The 26542-nt window shown below is 36.9% G+C and overlaps 1 protein-coding gene and 1 non-coding gene across 3 annotated transcripts; both read left to right on the top strand.

Moving 5' to 3' along the window:
• The first annotated feature begins 11951 nt into the window (after nucleotides 1-11951).
• On the top strand, nucleotides 11952-26529 carry LOC131639544 (protein NRT1/ PTR FAMILY 1.2-like). 2 transcript variants are annotated; one of them, XM_058910033.1, is made up of 4 exons: nucleotides 11952-12348; nucleotides 18363-18580; nucleotides 24487-25007; nucleotides 25690-26529. In XM_058910033.1, the coding sequence occupies exons 1-4, from the start codon at nucleotides 12171-12173 to the stop codon at nucleotides 26522-26524; spliced, it is 1752 nt and encodes a 583-aa protein (XP_058766016.1). In that variant the 5' UTR covers nucleotides 11952-12170; the 3' UTR covers nucleotides 26525-26529. The 2 variants fall into 2 exon arrangements, with proteins under 2 accessions (XP_058766016.1, XP_058766017.1); XM_058910034.1 differs by lacking the exon at nucleotides 11952-12348 and adding an exon at nucleotides 16300-17017.
• Nucleotides 13620-13713, top strand: LOC131639552 (small nucleolar RNA R41). Its single transcript, XR_009294986.1, has one exon. It is a non-coding gene; the product is annotated as a small nucleolar RNA R41 (small nucleolar RNA).
• Nucleotides 26530-26542: the final 13 nt, after the last annotated feature.

Below are 26542 nucleotides of genomic sequence, written 5' to 3' on the forward strand. Positions count from 1 at the left end.
CGTGTTCAAACGTCAATTGGAAAGGCGTTGTGTTTGTAGCTTCTTTTGGCGATGTTCGACAAGCCCAAAGCGCTTGGTCCAAAGTTTTATGCCAATTCTTGGGTTTTTTCCCTACATGTTTCTTTATAAGACCAATTATTATCTTATTTGCTGCTTCGACTTGTCCATTTGCCTGAGCATAGTAAGGTGTAGAGGTAAACAACTTGAACCCCATATCTTTGGCGAAATCTTGCATCTTTCGCCCAGTGAACACTGATCCTTGGTCTGTGGTTATACTTTCTGGGATTCCGAATCTTTATATAATGTGTTTTTGAATAAACTCAATCACAGCCTCCTGATCCACATTCGCAAGCGGTATCGCTTCGACCCATTTTGTGAAGTAGTCTATTCCTACCAAAATATATCTTTGACCTCTAGAAGACTTGGGGTGAACTTCTCCAATTAAGTCTAATGCCCAACCTCTAAAAGGCCATGGTTTTATTATTGAACTTAACTCGTTTGCAGGAGCATGTTGAATACCTGCATGTTCTTGACATTCTTGACAACCCTTTGCAAATTCTATGCAATCTTTCAACATAGAGGGCCAATACATTCCGTATCGAAACAAAAGCCATTTCATTTTGTGTCCCGCTTGGTGCGCACCACATGCTCCGCTATGTACATTTGAGAGAGCCAAATATGCTTCCGCTTCGCCCAGACACTTTAATAAAACTCCTTCGGGAGTTTTCTTAAACAATTCATTTCCCATTAAAAAGTATGATAAAGCACGATATTTTACCTTTCTCTCCGTGTCTGTCGAAGGATCTTTTAAATAGTTCATAATAGGACTTCTCCAATCTGTGTCTGCTAAAGGGTCTATATTCAAAACTTCGAACTCTTCTTTGTTGGCAAAACCTAATTGTGAGTTCTCCAAATCACTTGGGGAGAGTTTGGTAGCCATTGCTTTGCCTCTTACTTCTTCTAGTTTTTCTTTTGATACCCTGTATCCTGAAGCTAATTGTGCCAAATCATTCGCTTCTTGATTTTTCACTCTTGAAACGTGATTTAAATCCACGTACTTGAATTTTTTAAGCAGCCTATTTGCTATGACAAAATACATGATCAAATTTTCTTTGATACACTTGTATTCTTTCGTCAACTGCTTAATCACTAGTTCAGAGTCTCCTTTAATTTCGACTCTAGTTGCCCCCAATTCTAACAAAGCTTCAAGTCCAGCAATCAGTGCTTCGTATTCAGCTTCGTTATTGGAGCATAAGGGACCTTCAATCTTGTACTTGAGCTTTGTTGGAATTCCATCAGGAGAAATTATTAGTATTCCAACGTCGGTTCCTTCTCTATGGGTTGAACCATCGAAGTATAACTTCCAAGGCTTCAATTCTACATATTGTTGATGGTTCTCAACCACTGCATGGTCAACAATGAAATCTGAAACGATCTGACCTTTCATTGCTTTAAGGGGTTGAAATATCAAAGAGTACTCAGTAAGGGCCAATGCCCACTTGCCAATTCGACTATGCAATATAGGCTTTAATAGCGTGTGTTTAATCACATCACAATGAGACGAAACATAAACATCAACTGGCTTTATAAAATACTTTAGTTTGATACAAGAGAAATATAGACAAAGGCAGAGTTTCTCTATTGCGCTATACCTAGTCTCTGCATCATTGAGTACTCTACTTAAGTAATAAATGGCTCTTTCGATTCCATTATCATCTTCTTGAGCTAACATGCTACCTATTATATTATCTGACGCCGAAATATACAGGCGCATGTGTTTCTTCCCGCTTGGGGGAGATAATATTGGTGGATGCATCAAGTATTGCTTGATCTTCTCGAAGGCTTCTTGATTCTCAGCACGCCGTTCGAACTTTCCTTGCTTTAATCGAAGTAAAGGAGAAAAAGCTTGCGTGCGTCCACTCAAGTTAGAGATGAATCTTCTCAAGAAGTTTATCTTTCCCAGTAAAGACTATAATTCTTTCTTCGTGGATGGAGGCTTTGTTTCCGTAATAGCCTTTGTTTTATTTTGATTAATTTCTATTCCCTTTTTGTGGACAACGAAGCCCAGGAAATCTCCAGCCTGCATAAATAAAGCACATTTAAGGGGGTTCATCTTCAAGCCATGTTTTCTCATTCTCTCGAACGATTGGCTCAGATGGTCCAGATGACTGTTATCCGAAACAGATTTCACCACAATGTCATCTATGTATACTTGCATGAAAGTTTCTATAAAATCATGGAATATAGAATTCATTGCTCTTTGATAAGTTGCCCCAGCGTTTTTTAGACCAAAAGGCATTACAACCCATTCGTAGGTGCCTATGGCCCCTGGGCAACGAAAAGCTGTTTTAGACACATCTTCTTCTACAATGAAGATTTGGTTATACCCAGAATATCTATCCAACATACTTAGATATTCGAAGCCTGCGGCTGAATCTACTAACATTTCTGCCACAGGCATGGGATATTCATCCTTAGGCGTTGCTGCATTAAGATCACGAAAATCTATGCATACTCTTAATGAACCGTTCTTTTTAATAACCGACACAATATTAGCAATCCATTTGACATACCTCGTAGTTCTGATGAACTTGCATCGTAGAAGTCTTTCGACCTCTGCTTTGATCTTCGAATGAATTTCTGGTGCGAACCTTCTAGGAGCTTGCTTGATGGGCTTTTTCCCTTCCTTTATGGGCAACTTTAATTCGACCAAATCTCGCCCTAAACCAGGCATCTCGTCGTAATCCCATGCGAAGCAATCTTTGTTCTCCTTCAACAACGTTATGACTTTTGATTTCAGCGTTGGCGCCAATTTCACACTGATGTATGTTACCCTCTTCTGATATTCATCTCCAAGATTTACTTCTTCGAGTGGGTCTTGGGCTAACATTTTGATATTTTCCCCCATTGGGTCTTTCTCGAATCCCAAAGGTTCTTCGTCGTAGAATGCATCCAGCCTTTGACTCATCTCCTTTCCTGAGATTTCTTTGGCTTGAACTGGATCTTCGAGCAATTGGGGGGTAGGATGTATTCCAGAATCCCTCGTTTCTGCTTCTCTTTGAACTGTACTGACTGTCATGTGTGATAACTCGGCTTCGAGAGCCGTGTTTCTTTTGTTCTCGGCTATGTAAGCCGAAATCTTTTCGAAAAAAGATGCTTCAGACATGACCAATGTCGTCATCCCAGCCTGTTGGCCGTATTGTTGGTAAATGCTCCACTGGTGGGGTATCTTCTGGACCGTCCATTATCTCTCTATTCCATTGGAATCCATTAGGATGTAAAGACAAATAGTATAAAGCATTTCTGTTTGGAGTGTATATATCTTCAGCATGGTGGCAAGGTCCTATGTTCGCCAAATTCATGTCGAAACTAGTTTTATTGACCTGATTGACTTCAGCCATGTAATAAATTTGATCTCCTTCGATTTTTTCTACTATGCCATCTTCTCTCCAAATGGTTAGTCTTTGATGCATCGTCGAAGGCACAACCGCCACTCCATGGATCCACTCTCTTCCAAGCAAAAGATTGTAATTAGCCTTTGCTGGTATCACCATGAACATCGTTGGCCTGGTGACGGAACCCAAAGTTAAATTCACTTGAATTACTCCTAAAGTTTTCCCTATCTTGCCTTCATAGTTGGACAGAACCATGTTATATGGTCTTATATCAGTATCGAACATACCAATTCTCTTCAACATGTATTGGGGCATTAGGTTCACTGCTGCCCCCCATATACTAAGACTTTGTTAATGCCAACATTCTCAATCTTGGCTTTTATGTAGAGTGGTTTCAAATTATTCCTCATACCTTCATCAGACCTTTCGAAGAAAGCGTTCTGCTCTTCGACTGCCCCATTGTTCAACACATAGTAACACATAGGTCTGTGTCTTGCCATCTCTTCCTCATCAGCTTCCTCACAATCTTCAGCTTCTGTCTCTTGGTTAAACTCATGAGGGAGTACTGACACAACATTGCAATTTAGGTTTATAGACGATACCCCGTCTGAGTCGAAATCATTTGTCATCCTATCATCTTCCTTCCAAGGATTTGAATGCATCTTTTCCTCTTCCTTCTCATTTTCAGAATCGAACAACTTACGCTCTACTGGAGGCTTATTTGTCCTTGCCCCCTGCATTGGAATTTGGTTGCTACTTGATTCCCCAATCTCCCTTGGTTTGTATTCCCTTTGGGCCTTCTTCATCCTCTGGTGCCTTCTCCATTGGGATCTAGACATAGGATTTTTGCCTTTGTAGTTCTCCAACCTGTACATCTCTCGATTGGAAGTCTGGAATTGCTTCCTATATGCCATTGCAGTTCTTCCTCCTTGGTCCCAACTTCGCCATTTGTTGGTTCTGGCACCAGCTTGCATCCATCTATCTCTGGGTATATCTGCAGGAACTTTGAATGTGACCCTTCGAGCTCTAGGGTGTGGGCTGTCAGGCCTCTTTGATGGGGTCCTGTTATCGAACCCATACAAGTTGGGACGAAGTCCCTGAGTTTCCCGACCCATGTAGAAATACACCCTTTCGAATAATCTCGCTAGTAATTCATCATAAACTGCTCCACACCTAGGGCACAATGCAATCTCAGAGTTATCGTTGTGACATCTGACCAAGAAACCCACCAAGCTTTCTTCAGTCCTTGGGTACACCTTCAGCAATAAGTTTCCTCCTCTCCAAGGCTGCTCCACTCTTTCTCGCAGGGCCCTCTCGAAATTGGCTTGAACCCTTCGATTTAGCATAACTAAACATCTTGGGCACATCAGCATTTTTCCACCATTTTTCACATGACAATCCCAGAGATAATCCTTCAGACTGTTCCCTCTTGGTGGGACTTCAATGTTTCCTTTCTCCCTTATCATCCATTTTTCTAGTTCTTCTATTTTAGATAAAGGCCGTCTAACATTGACCATGTTAACAACTGCCGGAGGAGCCTCGGAAATTCGTATCTGCTGAAGCTTCACTGTGAGGTGTTCAGTGGCCTCACTTGTTTTTCCTTTCAGATCTTTAGTCATCTCAGCATCAAAGGATTCTTCAACATCAGTATTGAAGATCGAATTGTCATTTAGGCTTTCAGTAGCCTGCTTTTCGCTTGAAATTATCTCTGACTCCGCAGCATCAATTTCAGATACTTCCACCATGTTGACGTCAAGTGGTTCACACAAGTTAGTGTCAGCCACACTCAAAGGATCTGCGTCAACCATCATATGGTTCTTGGTTTTGTCAGCGAATTTCAGACGTCCATCCTTGATAGCATTCTGAATTAGATCCCTGAAAAGAAAACATTGTGAAGTTTTATGGCCTAAAAAACCGTTATATTTGCAAAAACCTCGCTTCTTCCATTGTTCTAACGGAGGAATTTTTGAATTGGGAGGTACTATCATCTGGCCATCTTTTACTAATAAATCAAATATTTCGTCACATTTAGTGACGTCAAATGTATAAGTTTTCTTAGGAAATCTATCGCTTTTATCATTCTCTACTGGATTTTTTCCATTAGAAGGGGTGAGAAATTTGCAAGAATAAGGTGGTGCCTCTTTTAATTCAGCAAGGTCTATTTCGACCTCTTCCATGCTATATGAATCTTCGAAAGGTTTGCCATCAACGTCTTCGGCTTTGACGTATGCTACTCTCTCCTTCTTATAATTTTTACTTGCTCTGGCCTTTTCTGCTTTTATTCGTTCGACTTGTCGAACCCTGTCTGCCAATTGGACCATATCCCTTAGGTATTGAGTATCCAGTTTCTTTCGAATTGAATAATCTAGGCCACCTGCAGCCATTTCAACTAATTCATGCTCTGGGACAGTCGTGAAGCATCTTGATTTCAACAAACGGAACCTGTTTAAGTAATCATCTATAGACTCCGTGAACTTCCTCTTGATGCTAGCCAATTCTTTCAGACTTATCTTGGTTTGACCCATGTAAAACTCTTCATGGAATAATCTCTCCAAGTGTGCCCATGCATCTATGGAACTTGGGGGCAACGTGGTGAACCAAACAAAAGCATTTTTTGTTAGCGAACTAGGGAAGTATTTAATCCTTAAATCTTCGTTCCATGCTAGATCCCCTGCTTCCGTCAGATATCTGGCTATGTGCTCCACGGTAGACTCATTGGTGTCCCTGAAAATTTAGTGAATTTTGGTACTTTGGTACCCCTTGGCAATTCTGTTTGCATGATATATTCTGCTATGGGGGATGTATAATTTGGACGTCGAAGCCCGGTATTAAGGCCATTGTTAGCCATTATTCTTTCTATCATGGCAGTGAGATTGTCTCTGTTGCCAAATTGTCTCTCCTAACCCTATGGACCACTTCGCCAGGATGTTCGTTTCTTCTTACTACAACTAGATTAGGCTGTTGCTGGGCAACTGCTTGTTGGCCAACGTTAGTTGTTTGACTTCGAGCTTCTAAGTCTACCACCTGGTTTTGTTCGACTGGTGTTGGCCTAGGTGTCAGTGTTGTGGCTCGAACTGGTTCTAGAATGGGTCCCCCTTCCTGATAAGTTGATTGGTTGTTCCTTCGTCTGTTTTGTGGAACTCCTAAAAAGTCCGCCATTCGATTTATTTGAGATGATATTTTTTGGAAAGTTTCCACATTATCCTGGTTAGTCCTAGCAATGTTTGTTGCTAACGGATTCAAGATGGACCCCAATTCTTTAGCAAGAGTTCCTAACATATCATGGTTACTTGCATCCATTTCTTGTCGAAATGCTGCTTGACTATATGTGGTAAAAGGGGGTATTTGGGCAGAGAAGCCAGTATTCTGTGCGCTTCGACCTATCGAACTGACATTTGGCGAAAATGCCGTCGGGTTATTTGTAGTGTATGTAGGCCATGATCCTTGTAATCTTGTCATATATGAATATGGCATTCCATATGGATTGTTGGGTCTCCAACCTTCGAAAGTGGATGATGGTCCTGGGGAAAATAACTGACTTGCAGCGTTTGTCGAGAAAGGTGGTATCTCGCTTGCGCTGATGAATGGAGGCGCGGTGGTCGAACTCGAAACTGGTACAATCCCTGTTGTCCCTATAGTATTTTCGGGTATCGCCTGGGAACTACCTATGGGTTCAGATCCTGTCGAAACCGGTATAGCCTGCGCCTCTTGAGTAGAAGTCGAAACGTGCGTAGAATTGTCGCTACTGTTCCTGACCCTTGTGGGGGATCTTGATATCCCCCGCCACTGGCCGCATTGACCATTTTCTTGTTGTACCTTCATATAGGAATCGGTTGTGCACTGTTAGTTAATTTACCGTTCCTAAGGTTCATACAAGGTCTTGATATTTTCTAGACAAAACAAAACAATCAATTAATAACAATCTGTTTGACACTGTCCCACTGGGCGTGCCAATTTGTTTACGGTGATTTCCGGTAAACAACCGCTAGTCCTCCAAACTATAAAATATACTTTGGTTACTCGTAGGATCGACTAGATTGATCCTAGGACATAGTCAAACAAATGTCTTTTGAAATGATTCGATTCGTGTTTGCCTGTTCTGACTTCGAGAAAACTCGTTTTGTGATTCGATCTTACGAATGTTCACTTGAAACAATACTGGTTAAAAAAGTTAATATAACTTTTGAAGAAACATAAATGAAAGCATGTAAATTGCAGAAAAAGTAAAGTGCAGAAATATAACATGCAGTAATGTAAAATGCAGGAATGTAAAGTGCTTCGAAATGAAAGTTCAGACGCAATGAAAGAAATGCAGGAATATAAATAACGGAAAGTAAATGAAAGCAGTAATAATGAAAAGATACTTGAATAAAGGAAAATACAAATGTATTTAAATTGATGTTGGTGTCATAAGTACATTTCTCAGCGAACTCGTTCTCTAAACACTTGATACTTGAGTGATTTGTACAAAATGAACACACGGAATCCTAACGTTAAAACCCTTATTTATACTAAATTCGACCCTAACGGTCCTACACTAATCTGATGCCACGTTGCCCACAGGAATCCCTGGGATGCCATCTGTCTTTGTGCAGTTACACAAACTACTTTGAAATTCAAATCCTCCCGCCTGAATCCTCTTTCGACGCGTGGCAACGTGATCAAAATTGAGAATGCTACGAAAACACGTTAAGCTTCAGTACTTTATGTATTTCGCAAAAACGTTTAAGTCTTTTAAAGATAATCCTCTTCGAATTAGCTCCAAGTTTAACCATTTTTACTCCAACTCAAACCAACATTCTCGAAACTTGGCCATCAGTAGCCATTTTTAATCTCAGAAATGGTCATCAGTAACCATCTTCCTTCGAATTATAACTCTTCAAAGGATATTCTTTCTAAACGAAATCTTCAGCCAACAGCTGCCTGTATCAACAAGTATAAAAACATGCTGCAGTTTGAAAAATCAAAGAGAACAAGTCAACCAAGCTCACTGTCTATTGCATGGACGAATCACAATGCGTGAAGAGGCCACGCATCAGTCAAAGAAGTCAAGGAAGTCAAGCCACCGGACCAGAGATGCGCCGGTTACCTTCTCCGGCCGATCACAAATGCCAAACCAGCAAACACGGACAAAAAAAGATAACGAACAACCCAGATCGACTTAAAATTACCCCCTGAGTTCGAATATGGTGTCCTTTTAACCTGAAACCTCCTACAAACGTGAATACGAACCACAAGAGCTTCCTTGCCCTAACAATGACAATGTTGTGTTGCTGCATCAAACCTAGTGAACGATGGTTCTAACTGGCCCTAAACAACATCAGGAACTTAAATATATAAATGGAAATCATTTAAAGCGCCTGTATTTAAAGTTTGAAATTTCAGAAAGTGAACAAACCAATGGCGTTTGAAGGGCATGTTTGGGAATGCTTCAGGCTTTAAAGAGAGTATGGTTGCGTTCCTGGGACCTTCAGGAGGATAATAGGACGTCTGAAATCGATCTATATTTGCCGGAGAGAATTCTTTCACATGCCCTAGTTTCTTAAACTTTTTGCCACTTGGAAACCCTAGCCTCCTTATGCTTTTTTTCCTCCCTTCCAATTTGAATATGTTTGCCTATTTATATGGGAGAGATTAGGTCAGAAAGAATGGAAAGATATCATGCCATGAGAAATATTGAGATTTGATTTGCAATTTGGATAAAATCTTCCTATTTTTGCTCAATTATTTCTCTAATAATGCTACATGAATTTTCCTTGATTTGATCCCAATATATTTCTCAATATTTGATAGAAATATAATCCCATTCAAATCTTTGATTATTTTCATTATTTTATTCAATTTAAATTGAATTTATATGATTAATTCAAGAATAAAAATAAATATGAATAATAAAAATAAATATAAGGGCCTATGGGTCGTGGATGGTCTATGGATCAAGTTTGGAACCAAAGATTTAGGCCCGTTTAGTCAAAAACTTAAAATTCACCACTTTGGCTTTCATGTATTTTCACAAAATTACCCCACTTCAACAATGCATAACTCTCTCAATTTTTATTGTATGGAGGTGTTCTAGGACTTTTTGGAAATCTCAAGATATCCTCTATAAGCCACTTTGGAACCTTTCTTCTATTTGAAGATTTTATCTTGATGGTATGGCCTCTGACAAAAAATAGCTTTTTGCGAGCTTCTAGAATGATCTGTAATGTTTTGGCTCATATCTCTCAAATGGTACATGTTTGGCCTTGGCTTTAGAGAGGCAAAGTTGTATAGAATGAAATTTCATTCAAAATGAGCTTTGGTTGAGAAATTTCTGATGTTCCATGTGAAAGTTATGACTGGTCAAAGTTTAGTTGACTTTTAGGTCCAAAACCCTAATTTAGAAACTGAGTTTTGTTGATTTTTGAACTTTCCTTGATGAATCATGGTCAACCTTTGATTAAATGATGAATGGTACTTCAAAATGTTGATGTTGACCAAAAATCAGGAGTTTTGACTGTGATTTGACCATAGTTGACTTTTAGGTCAAACTAGTCGACTGTTGACTATCTGAGCAATTCACTGAGGGATCTTAGGAATTGAAGCTTGAGTTTTGTCATAGGGATAGTTTGCAACCTAATAAGTTATATGAAGTCCATTGGAGGTCTTGATTCATCAATTTTCCTTCAAGGAATTCAAAACCCTAGTTTAGAAGCCTTTGATTAGGAGAGTGTGCACTTAGTCAAACCTTAAGCCTTTGATACTTGAATGAGCTTAACAGTAAAAATATGATGGGCAAATTTTGGGGTATGACAGTAAATAACTTCTAGTCTCTTTTTAAAAGTTTACTTGCAGAATCGACTAGTAAATCCTAGAACATAGTACATAAATTTTCTAAATTTTGTACAAGTTGTGTGAAAAGTAAAGGATTCCGACGTGGGCCAAATTTTGGTACTAAGATAAGAGAAATAAAAGAAAACTTGCTGGAAATGTGAAGGACTTTGACTATGGTTGAAATCGTGATAACTAAAAGTAAATGAAAAATGAAAAGTATGAAAGGTAAATTTAAAGTAAAAGACTTTGCATTGAATGAATTTGGTGTTCGAATACATACATTGCACTCAATTGACTCGTTTCTCGCTTTGCTTGGGTACTTTGAGTATAATGAGTTTTTGTAGTAAATTCAACACCCCGAATTCTAACAGAACTCCTATTTATACGAAATGTAAAACTAACTGCTTGTAACGTTCTACTCCTAAGAAATCAACATGTCATTTCAGCATGTATTTCACATTAACTTCTTCTTCCACTTGTGTCTTCCAATGCTGATAAGAACGAAAAATAGTTATTTGTCTCCGCTGAAAGTCTTAATCATCATTGTCGAACTATTCCTTTTGTTGTTCTAAAACTACGAAGTCCCAAGAATTATTGTGAAGACATGGACTTCAATGTTTTCCTTCTTCAAATAGTCATGTCAAAATGTCTTTAACATGTGTGTCGAAAACACCTCTAGAACTATTTAAATTCCACTAAGTGTCTCTTCAATCTCTTTCTTAGTAAGCTGATATATGAGGATGTCGAAAATCTCAACCAACACTCTCAGACTTTAAAAATTATGCTAAGTCCACAACATCTGATGAACATGGCGAAATTGACCCTTTGTCGAATGTTTGCTTTGAGTAACCCTTTTTGAGATTCTGAACATGTTTTGAAGAGAGAATGATTCTAATTTTGTGTGAATTTGTTCCTGATACTCTTCTAAACTAAACCTAACACGTTATTCAAACCTTCTTGATCGACGTGACTAATATATTGAAGACTAAATTTCTTCACATTTAATTATATTTCAAACATAGTTATCATCTTTCTATCAAATCCCTTAACTAGAATTTTCAGACTAACACACCCTTAGAAATAAAAATCTCATTTTCTCAATGTCGACACCTCATTATATGACCAAAGCTAACTCTAAATGCCACCAATGTTTTGTATTTTAGTTTTTACTAATAATAACTTTGTAATACCTATCAAACAAAGATAAGTTATCATGGAGGTAACATGAATGAATAGGGGTGGAGAATGCCAAATAGATAGTGGACACCTCATTATATGACCAAAGCTAAATGCCACCAATGTTTTGTATTTTAGTTTTTACTAATAATAACTTTGTAATACCTATCAAACAAAAATAAGTTAACATGGAGGTAACATGAATTAATAGGGGTGGAGAGTGCCAAATAGGGGTGGAGAATGCGAGGTAACGTGAATCAATAGTTATCATGTAATTGTTGTGGTGGTGATGATTTATATATCATGATGTGACATTTTATTTGAATTTCTTGGTGATGTGATGATTTCAAAAATAATGATCCCTTGGATTTTGCCTTTTCAGTGCATATTGTTTGCACTACTTTTACATTTTAAGAGCATATTAGGATATGTTTTATAATTGATATTATAAATAAAAAATTAGTTTAAAATAGAAAAATATTGTTCACAAAGATCCTTTTCACTTAGGACGAAAAACATAGATTTCTATATGTCGACCAAGATATTTTTTCCAATATGTCGACCAAGAAATGTCGTGAAGGAAATATCATCTGTACAATGATTGATTCTTTTTCATTTTTAATAATTAACCGTTTGGTTTTCGAACTACTCCATTCAAGAAATAAAGCAGTGACTCACACCTTATGAACTCACAAAGTTAGTTTGTCCAAACGAAACGATTGCAATTCAGAAGCAGTGACATTATAGGTTGAATCTAATCTGCAACAACATTGTTAATACTTCATCATGTCTATGTCCTTCTATCTTCCATTGGATAATGAAGATCCTGATAATAATGGTAGCAATCAAAAAATGGACAAGGAAGTTGAAAGTTTTGGTGATGCTGGTGATGAAATGGAATCTCAACTCATTTCACAACCACAAAGGCAGAAAGGGGGTCTTATCACCATGCCTTTCATCATTGGTATGTTATTCCTTTATTTATTTATATTTAAAATTATTTCTTTCTGAATCCTATTTATAAGATTTTTTTTTTAAAAAAAATAATATTGAATAGCTAAAATACTTGAAAAATATATAAATTATAATATGGTTTATTCAATAAATTTTAAAAATAATTTTTTATTTATAAATAAGACTAATGTAAATAATACCAAAGTTATTTATTTTATAATTTATATTTAAACTATTTAATAAGTTGTTAAAATAAGATAAAATAAAATAATATTAAGTAATGAATTGTTAGATATTATATTATTTTGTGGCGAATAGTGGAGAATTCTTAATTAACCGTTATAAAAAAAAATAGATATAAGTATTTATAATATTAAATTTATAGATAATGCTAACTTGTGCCACAAGGACACATGTTAAAAAACTAATAAATAAAAAATTCCTATTGAAAAAAGCAATACTATCATTAATTATAATTTTGTATTAAATTCAACAAACAATTTTCAAGTAGTTTTTACTATATTTTTTGCTAAACTATTTATAGATAATTAAACATGATTAAATTAAGTGGTAAGTTGGTACTATATTTAATATTCTTTGATGGGTAGAGAATTTGTTGATATAAGTCTCAATTTTTTTGGTTACATATGCTTGATAAATTATATTATGAAAACTTCATATTGTCAGTTTTTAAAGTTTTAACAGACTGAAGTTTTATGCACTTACGAGCCCCTTCCGTAAGTGTATTTTAAATTTATTTCTGCGTGACATCTAAGATTTTTTACGTTAACCTATAGTATGTAGTTGGGGTGCTTTCAGAAATATAATTACGGATCTCTTCCATAAATGTATTTACGATTAATTCCCTGCTCTTCTATAGAGTTTTTCACATCAAAGACCTAGTTAAGGATACTTCAAAAAATACATTTTTTTTCGCGAGTGCGCTAGAAAAGCTTAAGGTGTCTTTAAAAAAAAATTCTCTAGCTAGTTTATAAGATCAGACTAGGTCCTTCAATTCAGTAAATGGGCCAACAAAGTCCCTCTACAGAAATTTTGGCCCATAAGATGTAAGAGGGTCACTCATTCAAAACTGGAGGGTAGTTCCGTCATTGCGGCTGCGGCTCAAATCCTAGACCTAATTCAATCACCCCTATTTATACAGCTGAATTCCTTTTGGCCTCATTCGATTTTTCTTCGTTTCTATTTCTCGTGAAATTTTGCTTCATTACCTGCAATAATTCTGTTGATTTTTTTCTTCATTTTATTGTTGTGTATTTTATTGTGAAGGCAATGATGTTTACAACTACCTATTTTATGAAGGAATAAAAATTCCTTTGTGATTAGAAAATTTTCAATGGATCCTCTGAGCCTTCCACTATATTTGCTTTTTGGTCATGTAGTTGATTTTTGATTGCGGATTTGAATAATCTGATTGATTTTTTTGCGTTTTTGATCTGAATTGAAAGAGTCACCGAGTTGATGATATATCGATCTGAATTTATCACGATGATTCTAAAATTTCAGACTACAATTATCTGATCAACGTTTCTTTCATTAATTTAGATCTGTTCTATTCGTTTTGGTGAAGCTTTTGTCGGTTTATTGTTTTAATTTTAATCAAACACATTTCAGAGTATTTATCTAATTTTTGTTAGAAAATTTACGATTAGTAAATTGCCGAGTTCACGTTTTGAAAATCCTGTGCTGCCTGTGCCTGTGCAATATTTTTATTTATGTTTTTCAGTAAACAATTAATATAAATATTTTATTTTGACTGATTTATAAATGCAATAGTTAAATAACTGTATTGTGCTTTATGAATAAAGTGGATTGAAATAATTCAAAAAATTAAGTAATTTAAAAATCACTTAAATGAGAGCGAAGGAAATGTGAAAGACATTACTTTGCCGTCTTGTGCATTTGCCATATCTGTCATAACCAAAACACCAAATTGCGGTGTAAGGCTAGCATTCCTCTTACACAAATCAGTGGAATCGTTGATCAGAATGACCAACCGATTTTTTTGTATAAACATAACATAAATTTATTAATAATATTTCTGATTTTGACTTTTACACAAACTATCAATCATTCGTGCCACCTTTAAAAATTAATATATAGACGCCAATAACACAAGCTCACCTCTTAAAATAATTTTGGATTTTTTTTAAAAAATGTGAGCTATTTAGTAAATGTGAGCTATTTAGTAAAAAAAAAAATGTAATATTTGTTTCCATTAACTTATCTATAGTTAAATAATAACGTAAGTTGAGATTATTTATTTTGAAAGAACTAGCGAGATATTTGTGCCGTCGCACGAGTAAATTTATTTGATATTAAATAAATTGTATTTAGATACGTATCTAAATTTAAAATTATTTATTAATTTTGAAATGAATGAGTATATAAATTCAATTGTATTAAAATATTAAATAAATTGTATTTTGATTAAATTGTATTTTGATATTAATTTTTTTTTGAAAAAGGGAGATCTATAAGTTGAAAGAAAAAAGAACATTTAATTTTTAAAAACAATGATTTTATTTTTTAAATTAAGATAATTGTTAAGTAAAATAAAATATGTATTGTGTTGATAATAACCTGTGAAATAGGAAATTTATTTTATACAATATAAAATATATTTATGTAGAGATATAAATTTGAAACGAGTTAAAATAAAAAATAATTATATAAATTCAACTGTATTAAATAAATATGCAAAAAGGAAAAACTCGTGAGATAAAAAAAAAGAGTTGTGAGATTGAGAAAGAAAAAAATTTAATATTTAAGAATAAAGACCGTCTCTCAAATTAAAGTAGTGATTGGTTAAAATAAAATAAATATTGTGTTCATAATGACTCAGAAGATACATAATGCAACATATTACTTAAATTATTATTTTTTTAACATGAAAGTGTAATTCACGGAGATCTTGCCATTTATTTTTAATGGGTTGATAGTAAATTTATAAAAATGATTTATGATATTATTCATAAGTGTAGTGAAAAAAAATTATGATTACCTTTTTAACTAAATAACTTTAAGAGAAAGTGTAGATTTTTTTTTTTATGTTGACAAGCCTTAAGCCACCGTTAGATCACTTGCAATTGGGGTATGTAAAATATTTTTCAATAAAATATTTTTCAATAGTTGAATGTTTGTAATGGATGGTTGAATTAAGTGTTAAAAGTGATATAGGTTAATTTGTGTTGAAAATATTCCACATGTTGAATGAGAAATGAGTGGAGGTCACTTATAATACTTTGCAAAATCTTATTGGTTGTTGTGATTGTTTATATTTTTATTTCACCATAATTATTTAGAGTAGAGAAAAATAGTACAAAAAGAGGGGGACTATACCAATATCCTCTCAACATCAACCAAATCTAAAGAATGGCAAATCAAGCATATTCTTAACAAAATTTGTCCTTAGAAACAAAGGAATAGAGTTAAAATAAGTAGTATCAGAAAGAATTAATCTTATAAATGTGAGAGACTATGAAATTCCAATTAGAAACTAACTTTATACAGTTAAACCATCTATTTCTAATTTGCCACGGAACCTTAAAAGGATGCTTGAAGGCTTTAACCACTGCTGTCGAATTAGTTTCCAACCAAATATTGTGCCAATTCTTCTCATAAGCGAACTCAATTGCTGCCATAGCACCCAAGAGTTCGGCAATGAGAGAATTCCCCACACCCTATAAATAAATCTTTGTTTCATTTGATTTGGACAAAGAAAAAAAATCTATTTTTTCTTTCTAATTTTTTTATTTAGCCTCCAATAAATTCTTGTTTGTGAGTTGAGTTTATTGTACTAATTAAGTTATCTGTTTTAGGTGTGTTTTGTGTTTTGTGTATTGTGTTTTAAGTTTTATTTGTTTTAATAATGATTATCCCTATATCTCGTCTTTATTACTTGCAAATAAAAAAATTAATTAAGAATATAAAATTAGAAAAATAAAAAATAAAATAAATTATTAAATTAGAAAAAAATTAAAATAAATTATTTAAATATTAATTATTTAAATTTAATTTAATTTCAATCGACAATTATTATTAATATATAATCACAAAAACATAAAAGAAAATAAAATTGGTAGAATAAGGTGTTGAATTTTATTAAATAAAAATTATTGTAGTGAGTAAAAGTTGAATAAGTGTTGAATTATTAGATGAAAGAGAGAAGATAATATGAAATGTAAAAAGTGAAAAAGGAGGGTGATGAATATATAAACTATTTTATTGGCTAGGATGTAAGAAAACAATATTTGGAAACTTAAACTCTAAATTGGAACAATTAATTATGATCCATTTCCAAAACTCTTCTCCTGCCAACTTTGGACCACCAACTTACTAACTATCAAGCTCAAACACACCATTAAATTTAACACAAGCTGCAAATTGAATCCCTAAAGAGCACTAGTGCTCTCAACAAGAGTCGATTCAGCAGCCAAATGTCGTTTCCAAGTTTTACCAGCAATGAAGTGCCTGAGGTGGGTTCGGGCGGGTACTGTAGGTATGAGTTTTGTTATCATGTCTATCGAGCATTAAGATTATGACCGGTGGAATGTGGTTCAGATTAGGATGAGACGATCAGTCTTGATAGAGTTGTTTTTTCCCCTCAGAATGGTAGTTTTGCAGGATGGGGATTTCTTTAATTACAACAATCAACTCAGGTATACCCTTATTTTCAAAACACATTTGATTTCTAGACAACCCAGATGTTTGTTATAAGTGATAGCTGCTTTAATTTAAGGGCTCTGAAAGAGGCTACTAATACATGAGTTTTTCAAAGAACCAATAGAAATAGTCTTCCATATTTTTGTTAGGGGAAGGGATGTTAACAATGTTGTGAACATACATAGGCGGAGTGGTTCTCTATAGTTTAGGAAAGCTCTATCTATTATTAGAGTTGTAAATGAGATCCAGAGACCAACTCGTACAATGAGTTTGAAGGCTTTTTGCTTATGATATTAAGGGCAAAGAAGGATGGAACCAGAGTAGTGAATCCCAGATAGTGGCGTGGAGCGGCCAATCCCAAAAATATGATAGAGGGATAGCGTATAGCATAATGACCGCTGTTTGATTTTTTTGTATGGACAAATTACATGAATAATAATTATAAACATATGAAGTGTATAGGGAAGATCGAATTGTAGAGAGAGGCGAGGGAGAAACTTGGGAATTTTCCTAGGAACGGCTGAAGTGTTAAAGCGTCAATGAAGGAAGGTTAAGGTTGAGTCCCAACTTAAATTTGGATGAAAACATCAAAATTACACTTAAAAATTTTAAATTTCAGGAATGATGACTGTTTTAAGGGGAAAAGGATAATGGCCGCTATAGTGTTCTGCACTGCTAAGGCTCTTCCTAAAGCGGTCGGCCTCTGCTCAGCTCTGATGTAGCGGGATAGCGCGGATATTGACTACTCTGGATGGAACTCAATTATGTCTCTAAATGTTAGTATTTTTTCCATTACCTATAGTCTTACAACCACCTGTTTAAAGAATCCACCATTTAACATTACAATTACTCCTCTAGATGTAGCTAGGATTGTTCCCTAATTTTGAATTTGTGAAGTTATTCTTGGGAAAATATTTGGCCTTCAGACGCCAACTTAGCTGAGAGTATCGGTTTGTCAGTATTCTCCACCCTTGTTTTGCCAATTGAGCATCATTGAACTGATTGACCTTTCTGAAAGCTAGACCTCCACAAGTCCACACTTTTTGGTGATGCAGAGCTACTGCCAGGGTTACCATTTACCAATAAGTCTTTGTTTTGTTCTCTTGATAAAGCTTCCTCATTTTGTTTATTTATATGGCTTCTTTCTTTGATTACTGTTGTTTATTTTATTAATTCTGTCATGCTATTTTATCTCATCATAGTGCTCGAACTCTTTACTTGTTATACTCATACTTGGTCATTCACATAAATAAACAAATTTACTTTGATTTTTTGTTTACTCTGAATGAGCTTAAAATTTGTTGTAGGATAATATGATTTTTTTTTTATGAGTATTTGCAGCAAATGAGGCACTTGCAAGGATGGCAAGCTTTGGAATTTTGCCCAACATGATATTGTATTTGATGGGAACTTACAAACTTCCTCTTGGAAAAGCTACCCAAATACTCATTTTATCCTCTGCAGCCACCAATTTCATGCCAGTAGTTGGTGCTTTTGTAGCAGATTCTTATCTTGGCCGATTCTTAGTTGTTGGATTAGGTTCTACTTTTAGCTTCCTGGTATATATATTTATTAAAACTTGCACTACACTCAATCAATACCTATGAACCAGACATTGAACACGGTGCAAAGACTGACACGTCCACACCAGTAATAATTTGAAAAATGAATAAATTGAACGTAATCACAAGTGTCGCTGTCGTGTCTGTCTTACAAAGTTCAATACTCTAATAGTTGGTAACTGATGGGTCTTAAAGCACAAAATAGTAAAGAAATGGATAAAACAGTATGATAAGAATAAAGAGGCTGCAATTGTATTACTATAAGATCCACAATTACAGGAAAATAGGGAAAGAAGAAATGGAAAAAAACAAACTGGTAGTGGCTACCAATTCCCAAGCACGGAGTGCTCCCAAATCACCAAAAGTGACCCCACCAAATCCTAACTGAATTCCTTCCTGATTATTCCCTTCCAGCTGTAGCTATATATAGCCACTCTCATGCACTTAATTCATTCACAGCCACGTCATCATCTTTAATTCCTGTTGTCCTTTTCCTCGTGTAAACTCTCCACACCCTTGGCCTAGGTCCCACTTCACTAATCACATTTCTATCAACTCCCGCCTCCTTAGACAATGCCTTGTCCTCAAGGCAGAATTCAGGAAACTGACCACGCAAAAATTCGTTATCCTCCCATGTCACATCCTCTAAAGCTTTGTTTTTCCATTGTATCAAGGACTGCTGAACTTCATTACCTCCCTGCACTGTGACTCTTGAACCCAGCACCTTATCAGGATATACATCATTCTCCTCGGTCACCTCCAAATCTTTTGGTAACTCTCCCTGTACCTGATAGTTCCCAACAGCTTTCTTGAGTAATGAAACATGAAAAACTGGGTGAATCTTAGATGTTGCTGGCAGTTTCAACCTGTAAGCCACTTCACCAATCTTTTCCGCCACTTGGAATGGTCCATAAAATCTTGCAGCGAGTTTCTGATGAATCCTTTTCACCACAGACTGTTGCCTATGAGGTCTGAGTTTCAGAAAAACCCATTCATCAACTTCAAAACACAAATCCCTCCTCTTCATGTTTGCATACCTTGACATTTGTTCCTGCGCTTTGAGCAAATGAAGTTTGAGTTGGTTTAGGGCCTCATCTCTTTCACTCAATTCCAATGCCACGGCAGCCACTTTCGTCTCATTAGACAGAAACCTCAACAATGCAGGAGGTTGTCTCCCATATACCACCTCGAACGGAGTCTTCCCAATTGATACATGGTAGGTCGTGTTATACCAATACTCAGCCCAAGAAACCCACACTGACCAAGTCTTTGGATGGTCAGAAGCAAAGCACCGCAAATAACTCTCCAAGCACCTGTTAACCACTTCCGTTTGACCATCTGTTTCCGGATGATATGCTGAACTCATTTTCAGCTTAGTACCCTGCAATTTGAACAGTTCCATCCAGAAATGACTTATAAATAAAGGGTCTCTATCACTGATTATCGAGCTAGGAATTCCATGAAGTCTCACCACTTCTTTAACAAAAAGTTCAGCAATAGATTTTGCAGTATATGGATGCTTAAGTAAAACAAAATGACTATACTTAGATAGTCTATCCACAACCACTAACACAGCCTCATAACCTTTAGACTTAGGCAGCCCCGTGATAAAGTCTAAGGACAAATCCTCCCACACACCATTAGGAATAGGCAGAGGTTGTAGCAAACCACCCGGAGTAGTAGCACTATACTTTTGTCTCTGACAAACTTCACAAGATCTAACATAATTCCTTACACTCTTCTGCATCCCCACCCAATATAAGGAATCTGCCAGTCTTCGATATGTTCTTAGAAAACCTGAGTGCCCTCCAGCAGGAGTATTATGAAATTCTTCCAATAACCAAGGAATAGAGGGTGATTCGGGGGAAATCACTAGCCTACCATGATACAATAAAACTCCTTGTTTCACCTGGAATCCAGGTCTAACATCAGGAGACTCCTGCACCTCCTTCATCAGCTTTTGAATATACGGATCCCTAGTTATTTCATCCAAAAGTTTCTGTCTATCAGCCCACAACGGAAACGAAATGATAGAATTCATTTCTATCTCACCATGACATCTAGACAAAGCATCCGCAGCTCTATTTTCCAGACCCGGCTTGTACTTGACTTCAAATTGATAACCTAGCAGTTTGGCCAACCAACACTGCTGATCTGGAGATGAGATTCTCTGCTGTAAAAAATGCTTCAAACTTTTATGATCAGTGTGCACAATAAATTTTCTGCCCAATAGATAATGCCTCCAATGCTGAATACAAAGTACCAGGGCCATTAATTCCTTCTCATAGACAGATTTGGCCAAATTCCCATCAGATAAGGCTTTACTGAAGAAAGCAATAGGTTGCTTCTGCTGCATAAGAACAGCACCTATACCTCTGCCAGCTGCATCACACTCGACTTCAAAAGGTAAATCAAAGTTTGGAAGAATTAGCACCGGCGGAGAAGTCATGATCCTCTTCATCTCTTCAAAAGCCTGGACAGCTTCTATGCCCCAAGAAAAATTGTCTTTCTTCGTTAATTCTGTGAGCGGTTTTGCTATTTTACCATAATCTTTGATAAATTTTCTGTAATATCCTGTGAGTCCCAAAAAACCCCGTACTCCCTTCACATTCTTTGGGATAGGCCATGCAAGGATACACTTCACCTTTTCCGGATCCACTGCGACACCTTCTCCAGAAATGATATGGCCAAGATAATCAATTTGAGCACAGCCAAACCTACACTTTGCTTGATTTGCCACAAAACAATGCTGAACTAAAATAGCCAAAACCATCTTCAAATGCTTTTGGTGTTCCTTGATATCCCTACTGTAAATCAAAATATCATCAAAAAATACCAAGACAAACTTTCTCAAATATGGCCGAAAGATGTCGTTCATGGTAGCTTGGAACGTAGCTGGGGCATTCATAAGTCCGAACGGCATTACTAAATATTCATAGTGGCCATTATGTGTACGAAATGCCGTTTTAGAAATATCATCCTCATGCACTCTAATCTGATGGTATCCCGATTTTAGATCAATTTTAGAGAACATAGTAGCTCCATATAGTTCATCTAACAGCTCATCAACTATAGGAATTGGATACTTATCTGGTATTGTAGCTTTATTTAAAGCCCTGTAATCTACACACATTCTCCAACTCTTGTCTTTCTTCTTGACTAATATCACAGGACTTGAGAATGAACTCATACTCGGTCGAATAACCCCAGCTTTCAACAGTTCTGACACTTGCTTCTCAATTTCTTCTTTTTGGTGATGAGGATACCTGTAGGGTCTGACATTAATGGCACCATGATCAGGATAAAGCCTAATCCGATGCACTTGACTCCTCTCAGGGGGTAGCTGAATGCTGTCTCCAAACACTTCTTGGAATTCTTCAAGTATAGGATTTAAGCCTTTGGGAACCACTGATTTGGTTGCTTCCATCGACCGTAAATGAACCCACCACCAGCCCAGCTCAGTTCTACTATGAATGTCCGCAAGATATGAGTTCAAATAGCATTGTCTGACTACCTTATTGCCTTGACCTTGCAATTTCACCAACTCATTTTCGTAAGAAAATTGCATAGTCATAGCCTTCCAATCCATAATCACCTTCCCAAGAGTGCTTAGCCAAGCAACTCCTAACACCATATCCATTCCCCCTAGCTCCAACACCAACGCATCCACCGTTACTTCAATCCCTCCTATCTTCATACTGATCCCTTTACACACTCCAGTTGTTAGCACCTTGTGACCATCACCAAGCTTGATACTCTTAGCTGCTGTAGGTGTGATGACAAGACCCAACGCAGCAGTTACTTTGGGAGAGATGAAATTGTGGCTCGCACCACTATCAATCAACACCAATAAATCTACATTCTGTATCTTTCCTTCAACCTTCATGGTGTGAGATTCACCCATGCTTCCCAAGAAGTGGGACCTAGGCCAAGGGTGTGGAGAGTTTACACGAGGAAAAGGACAACAGGAATTAAAGATGATGACGTGGCTGTGAATGAATTAAGTGCATGAGAGTGGCTATATATAGCTACAGCTGGAAGGGAATAATCAGGAAGGAATTCAGTTAGGATTTGGTGGGGTCACTTTTGGTGATTTGGGAGCACTCCGTGCTTGGGAATTGGTAGCCACTACCAGTTTGTTTTTTTCCATTTCTTCTTTCCCTATTTTCCTGTAATTGTGGATCTTATAGTAATACAATTGCAGCCTCTTTATTCTTATCATACTGTTTTATCCATTTCTTTACTATTTTGTGCTTTAAGACCCATCAATTTACATTCCACCTCCACTTCTTCTTCACTCCCCACCGTCACATCCTCCATACTCACAATCTCTCCTTCTTCTGTCATTGTTTCACCTTCTCCTAGGATTAGAACCCTAAGAGCTCTTTCAGGACATTTATGTAACGTAGGGTGGTATTTTCCCCCACACTTGAAGCATAAACCCTTTGCTCTCCTCTCTTCGAATTCATCATTGTTGATGCTTCGGATTCCCTTCCATCTTTCCGCCGTGCCAGAACGCGAACCTCCATCACTTTTACGCGCTGAAGAAATCAAAGAGGAAGTGGAATTTGTGTTGGATCCAATTGAACCCGTTTTCTGACTCGGGTTTGACCCACCCGACTGAAATGAACGAGTAACATCTTTGGGTTGAGGCCCACCTTTACTCCTTAGTAACCCGGCCCAATCCCTTTGGCCCACACGCTCGTACCCTCCTTTTTTCACGTCACGACGCTCTCCATCGTCGTCTTCCTCCTTCAATTCTTCTTCAACATCTTTCGCAATTCTCATCATCTCCATCCTATTGCGAGGATTCAGGGTGCGCACTCTTCTCCGAATTTGGGGTTTCAATCCACTCATAAAATATCCCAGGTATTGTTCTTCCGGAAGTCTTCCAACTTGTGAAGACAACAGCTCAAAAGCTTCAACGAATTCCTCCACACTCCCCTTCTGTCTCAGCGTCGAGAGTTCTTCAAATGGATTCTCCAAGCGACGCCCTCCATAACGAGCAATTAACGCTCGCTTCAGCTTCTCCCATGACAACTCATCCTCTGTCTCCATCAACAGGTTGAACCAGTGAATGGTTGAACCTTCCATACTCAAGCGAGCCAACTTCACACGCATATCATTAGATGTGTTCTGAACATCGAAGTAAATTTCGGCTCGTGTAATCCAAGCCACAGGATCATCACCATCAAACAAAGGCAACTTCACCTTCTTTCCAGCGAGACGAGATTCACTCTGTGTAGAGTAACCCACAGAAGTTTCCCCTTCAAGAGTGTCTCCTTTCTTGCCAATCTGTTTGCTTAGTTCCGCTAGAACCACGCTTTGTTGATGCATCTGTTGAGCGTGTTGCTGCATCTGCAGAGAGAGCTCTTGCAGCGTTGTTGTCACATTCCCCATCTGTGTCTCCAAAGCATCAACTCGGTCACCCATCTTAGGCTTCCTTGGCATCTACAATCGTCTTCGTGGTGTGAGTTCGATCCGGCAGGTCGGACCAATTGATGGGTCTTAAAGCACAAAATAGTAAAGAAATGGATAAAACAGTATGATAAGAATAAAGAGGCTGCAATTGTATTACTATAAGATCCACAATTACAGGAAAATAGGGAAAGAAGAAATGGAAAAAAACAAACTGGTAGTGGCTACCAATTCCCAAGCACGGAGTGCTCCCAAATCACCAAAAGTGACCCCACCAAATCCTAACTGAATTCCTTCCTGATTATTCCCTTCCAGCTGTAGCTATATATAGCCACTCTCATGCACTTAATTCATTCACAGCCACGTCATCATCTTTAATTCCTGTTGTCCTTTTCCTCGTGTAAACTCTCCACACCCTTGGCCTAGGTCCCACTTCACTAATCACATTTCTATCAGTAACAAATTATTCTCTTTTATTTTTATAGGGAATGACAATGTTGTGGCTAACAACAATGATCCATCCAGCTAAAGATGGTAAATCAGCAACACTTGGAGAAATGGCAATTCTACTCTCTGCCTTAGGTCTCATGTCGATTGGAAATGGAGGTCTTTCATGCTCCTTAGCATTTGGTGCTGATCAAGTGAACAGAAAAGATGATCCAAATAACCATACGTTCCTGGAAATTTTCTTTAGTTGGTATTATGCTTTCACACTTATCTCTATGATAATAGGTCTCACTGGAATAGTATATATCCAAGATCATCTTGGATGGAAAATCGGTTTTGGAGTTCCGGCAATACTCATGCTTTTGTCCACTCTCTTTTTCTTTCTCGCCTCTCCTCTTTATGTAAAGATTCATACAAGGACCAACTTCTTTACTGGTTTTTCACAAGTGGTTTTTGCTTCCTATAACAACAGAAATATTATATTGCCACCTATAAACACTAGTCATTTTTACCATCAGAGCGAGGACTCGGATTCTGCTGTTCCAACTGATAAACTAAGGTAAATTCCTCTTCTCGCTTTTCAATATTCTCTAAATTTGCATGTAAATTTTCATTATCTAGCAATTTTTTTTTACTTTTCGGTATAACTATTCCACATTGAAGTCATGGATAAGGAGTACTTTTTAAGTTACGGTTGGAGTCACGGATGTGGTTGCGGTTGCAAGTGTTGCAATTACAGTCATTGCGATGTGCATTACGGCTTTTGCGGCGTGAATTTTGATTAGGACGTGTTTGAAATACAAAGTTAAAAACACTCAAAGAAACATGTGAGAAATTGTCTGATGTAGTTTCTAAGAGCGGCCATAATTTTAATTTTGACCGCAATTGCGGACCAATGCGACTGCGGAGGCTACCGCATCAGCCAATGTTTTAAATAACGGCCGCGGTGGCATAAAGACATTCCCGATTTTGTTTGATACAGGTGTTGCGAAAGTGATTACAGTTGTCGCGGTGTGAATTTACCATAATTTATTTTTCAAAAATAGAATGGTGGATAATGGTATCTGTATAGCCAAATTCCGATACCGTTTTGTCGCGGCCATTTTAGCGGTAACAGAACCTTGACATCAGCAATATTGCGGCGACTGAAATTGTGGTTGTAATTCAAAACCATTATATAGAGTGACAATAGTGAACATGAACTTGTAACTCGTGTAACTAATTTTGTAAGTAACTTTCAGGTTTTTCAATAAAGCTTGTGTTATTAAAGATCATGAAGAAGATAAAGGTTGCGATGGCTCAGCAATAATAAATCCATGGAGTTTATGCACAGTAGATCAAGTAGAAGAACTAAAATCCATTGTAAGAGTTATTCCCTTATGGTCAACAGGGATCATGATGTCCCTTAACATTGGAGGCTCATTTGGATTGTTGCAAGCTAAATCATTGGACAGACACATCACCTCACACTTCGAAGTACCAGCAGGATCTTTTAGTGTTATCTTGGTAGGTGCAATATTCATATGGATAGTTATCTACGACCGCGTTCTTCTTCCTCTAGCGTCAAAGATAAAAGGAAAACCAGTGAGGATCAGTGCGAAAAAAAGAATGGGAATCGGGATATTCTTTTATTTTCTCTACCTGGTAACTGCAGCGACGTTCGAGACTATAAGAAGAAAGAAAGCAATCGATGATGATACTGATGGAGTATTGAAAATGTCTGCAATGTGGCTTGCACCGCAACTTTGCTTGGCTGGTATAGCCGAAGCGTTCAATTTAATAGGCCAAAATGAGTTTTATTACACTGAGTTTCCAAGGACTATGTCCAGTGTTGCTGTTTCACTTCCTGGATTGGGAATGGCTGCAGGAAATTTGGTTTCTTCTTTTGTATTTAGTACTATAGAAAATGTTACTTCAAGAGGCGGGAAAAAAGGGTGGATTTGTGATGATATTAATGAGGGTCATTTTGATAAGTACTATTGGGTTTTAGCTGGAGTTAGTGCTCTCAATGTACTGTATTATTTGGTATGTAGTTGGGCTTATGGACCTTCAGTTGAAGAGTTAACTAAGGATTAATATGATTGATTAATTGTA

This window comes from Vicia villosa, unplaced genomic scaffold, assembly GCF_029867415.1.
Source record: "Vicia villosa cultivar HV-30 ecotype Madison, WI unplaced genomic scaffold, Vvil1.0 ctg.002685F_1_1, whole genome shotgun sequence".
Taxonomy (NCBI): Eukaryota; Viridiplantae; Streptophyta; class Magnoliopsida; order Fabales; family Fabaceae; genus Vicia; species Vicia villosa.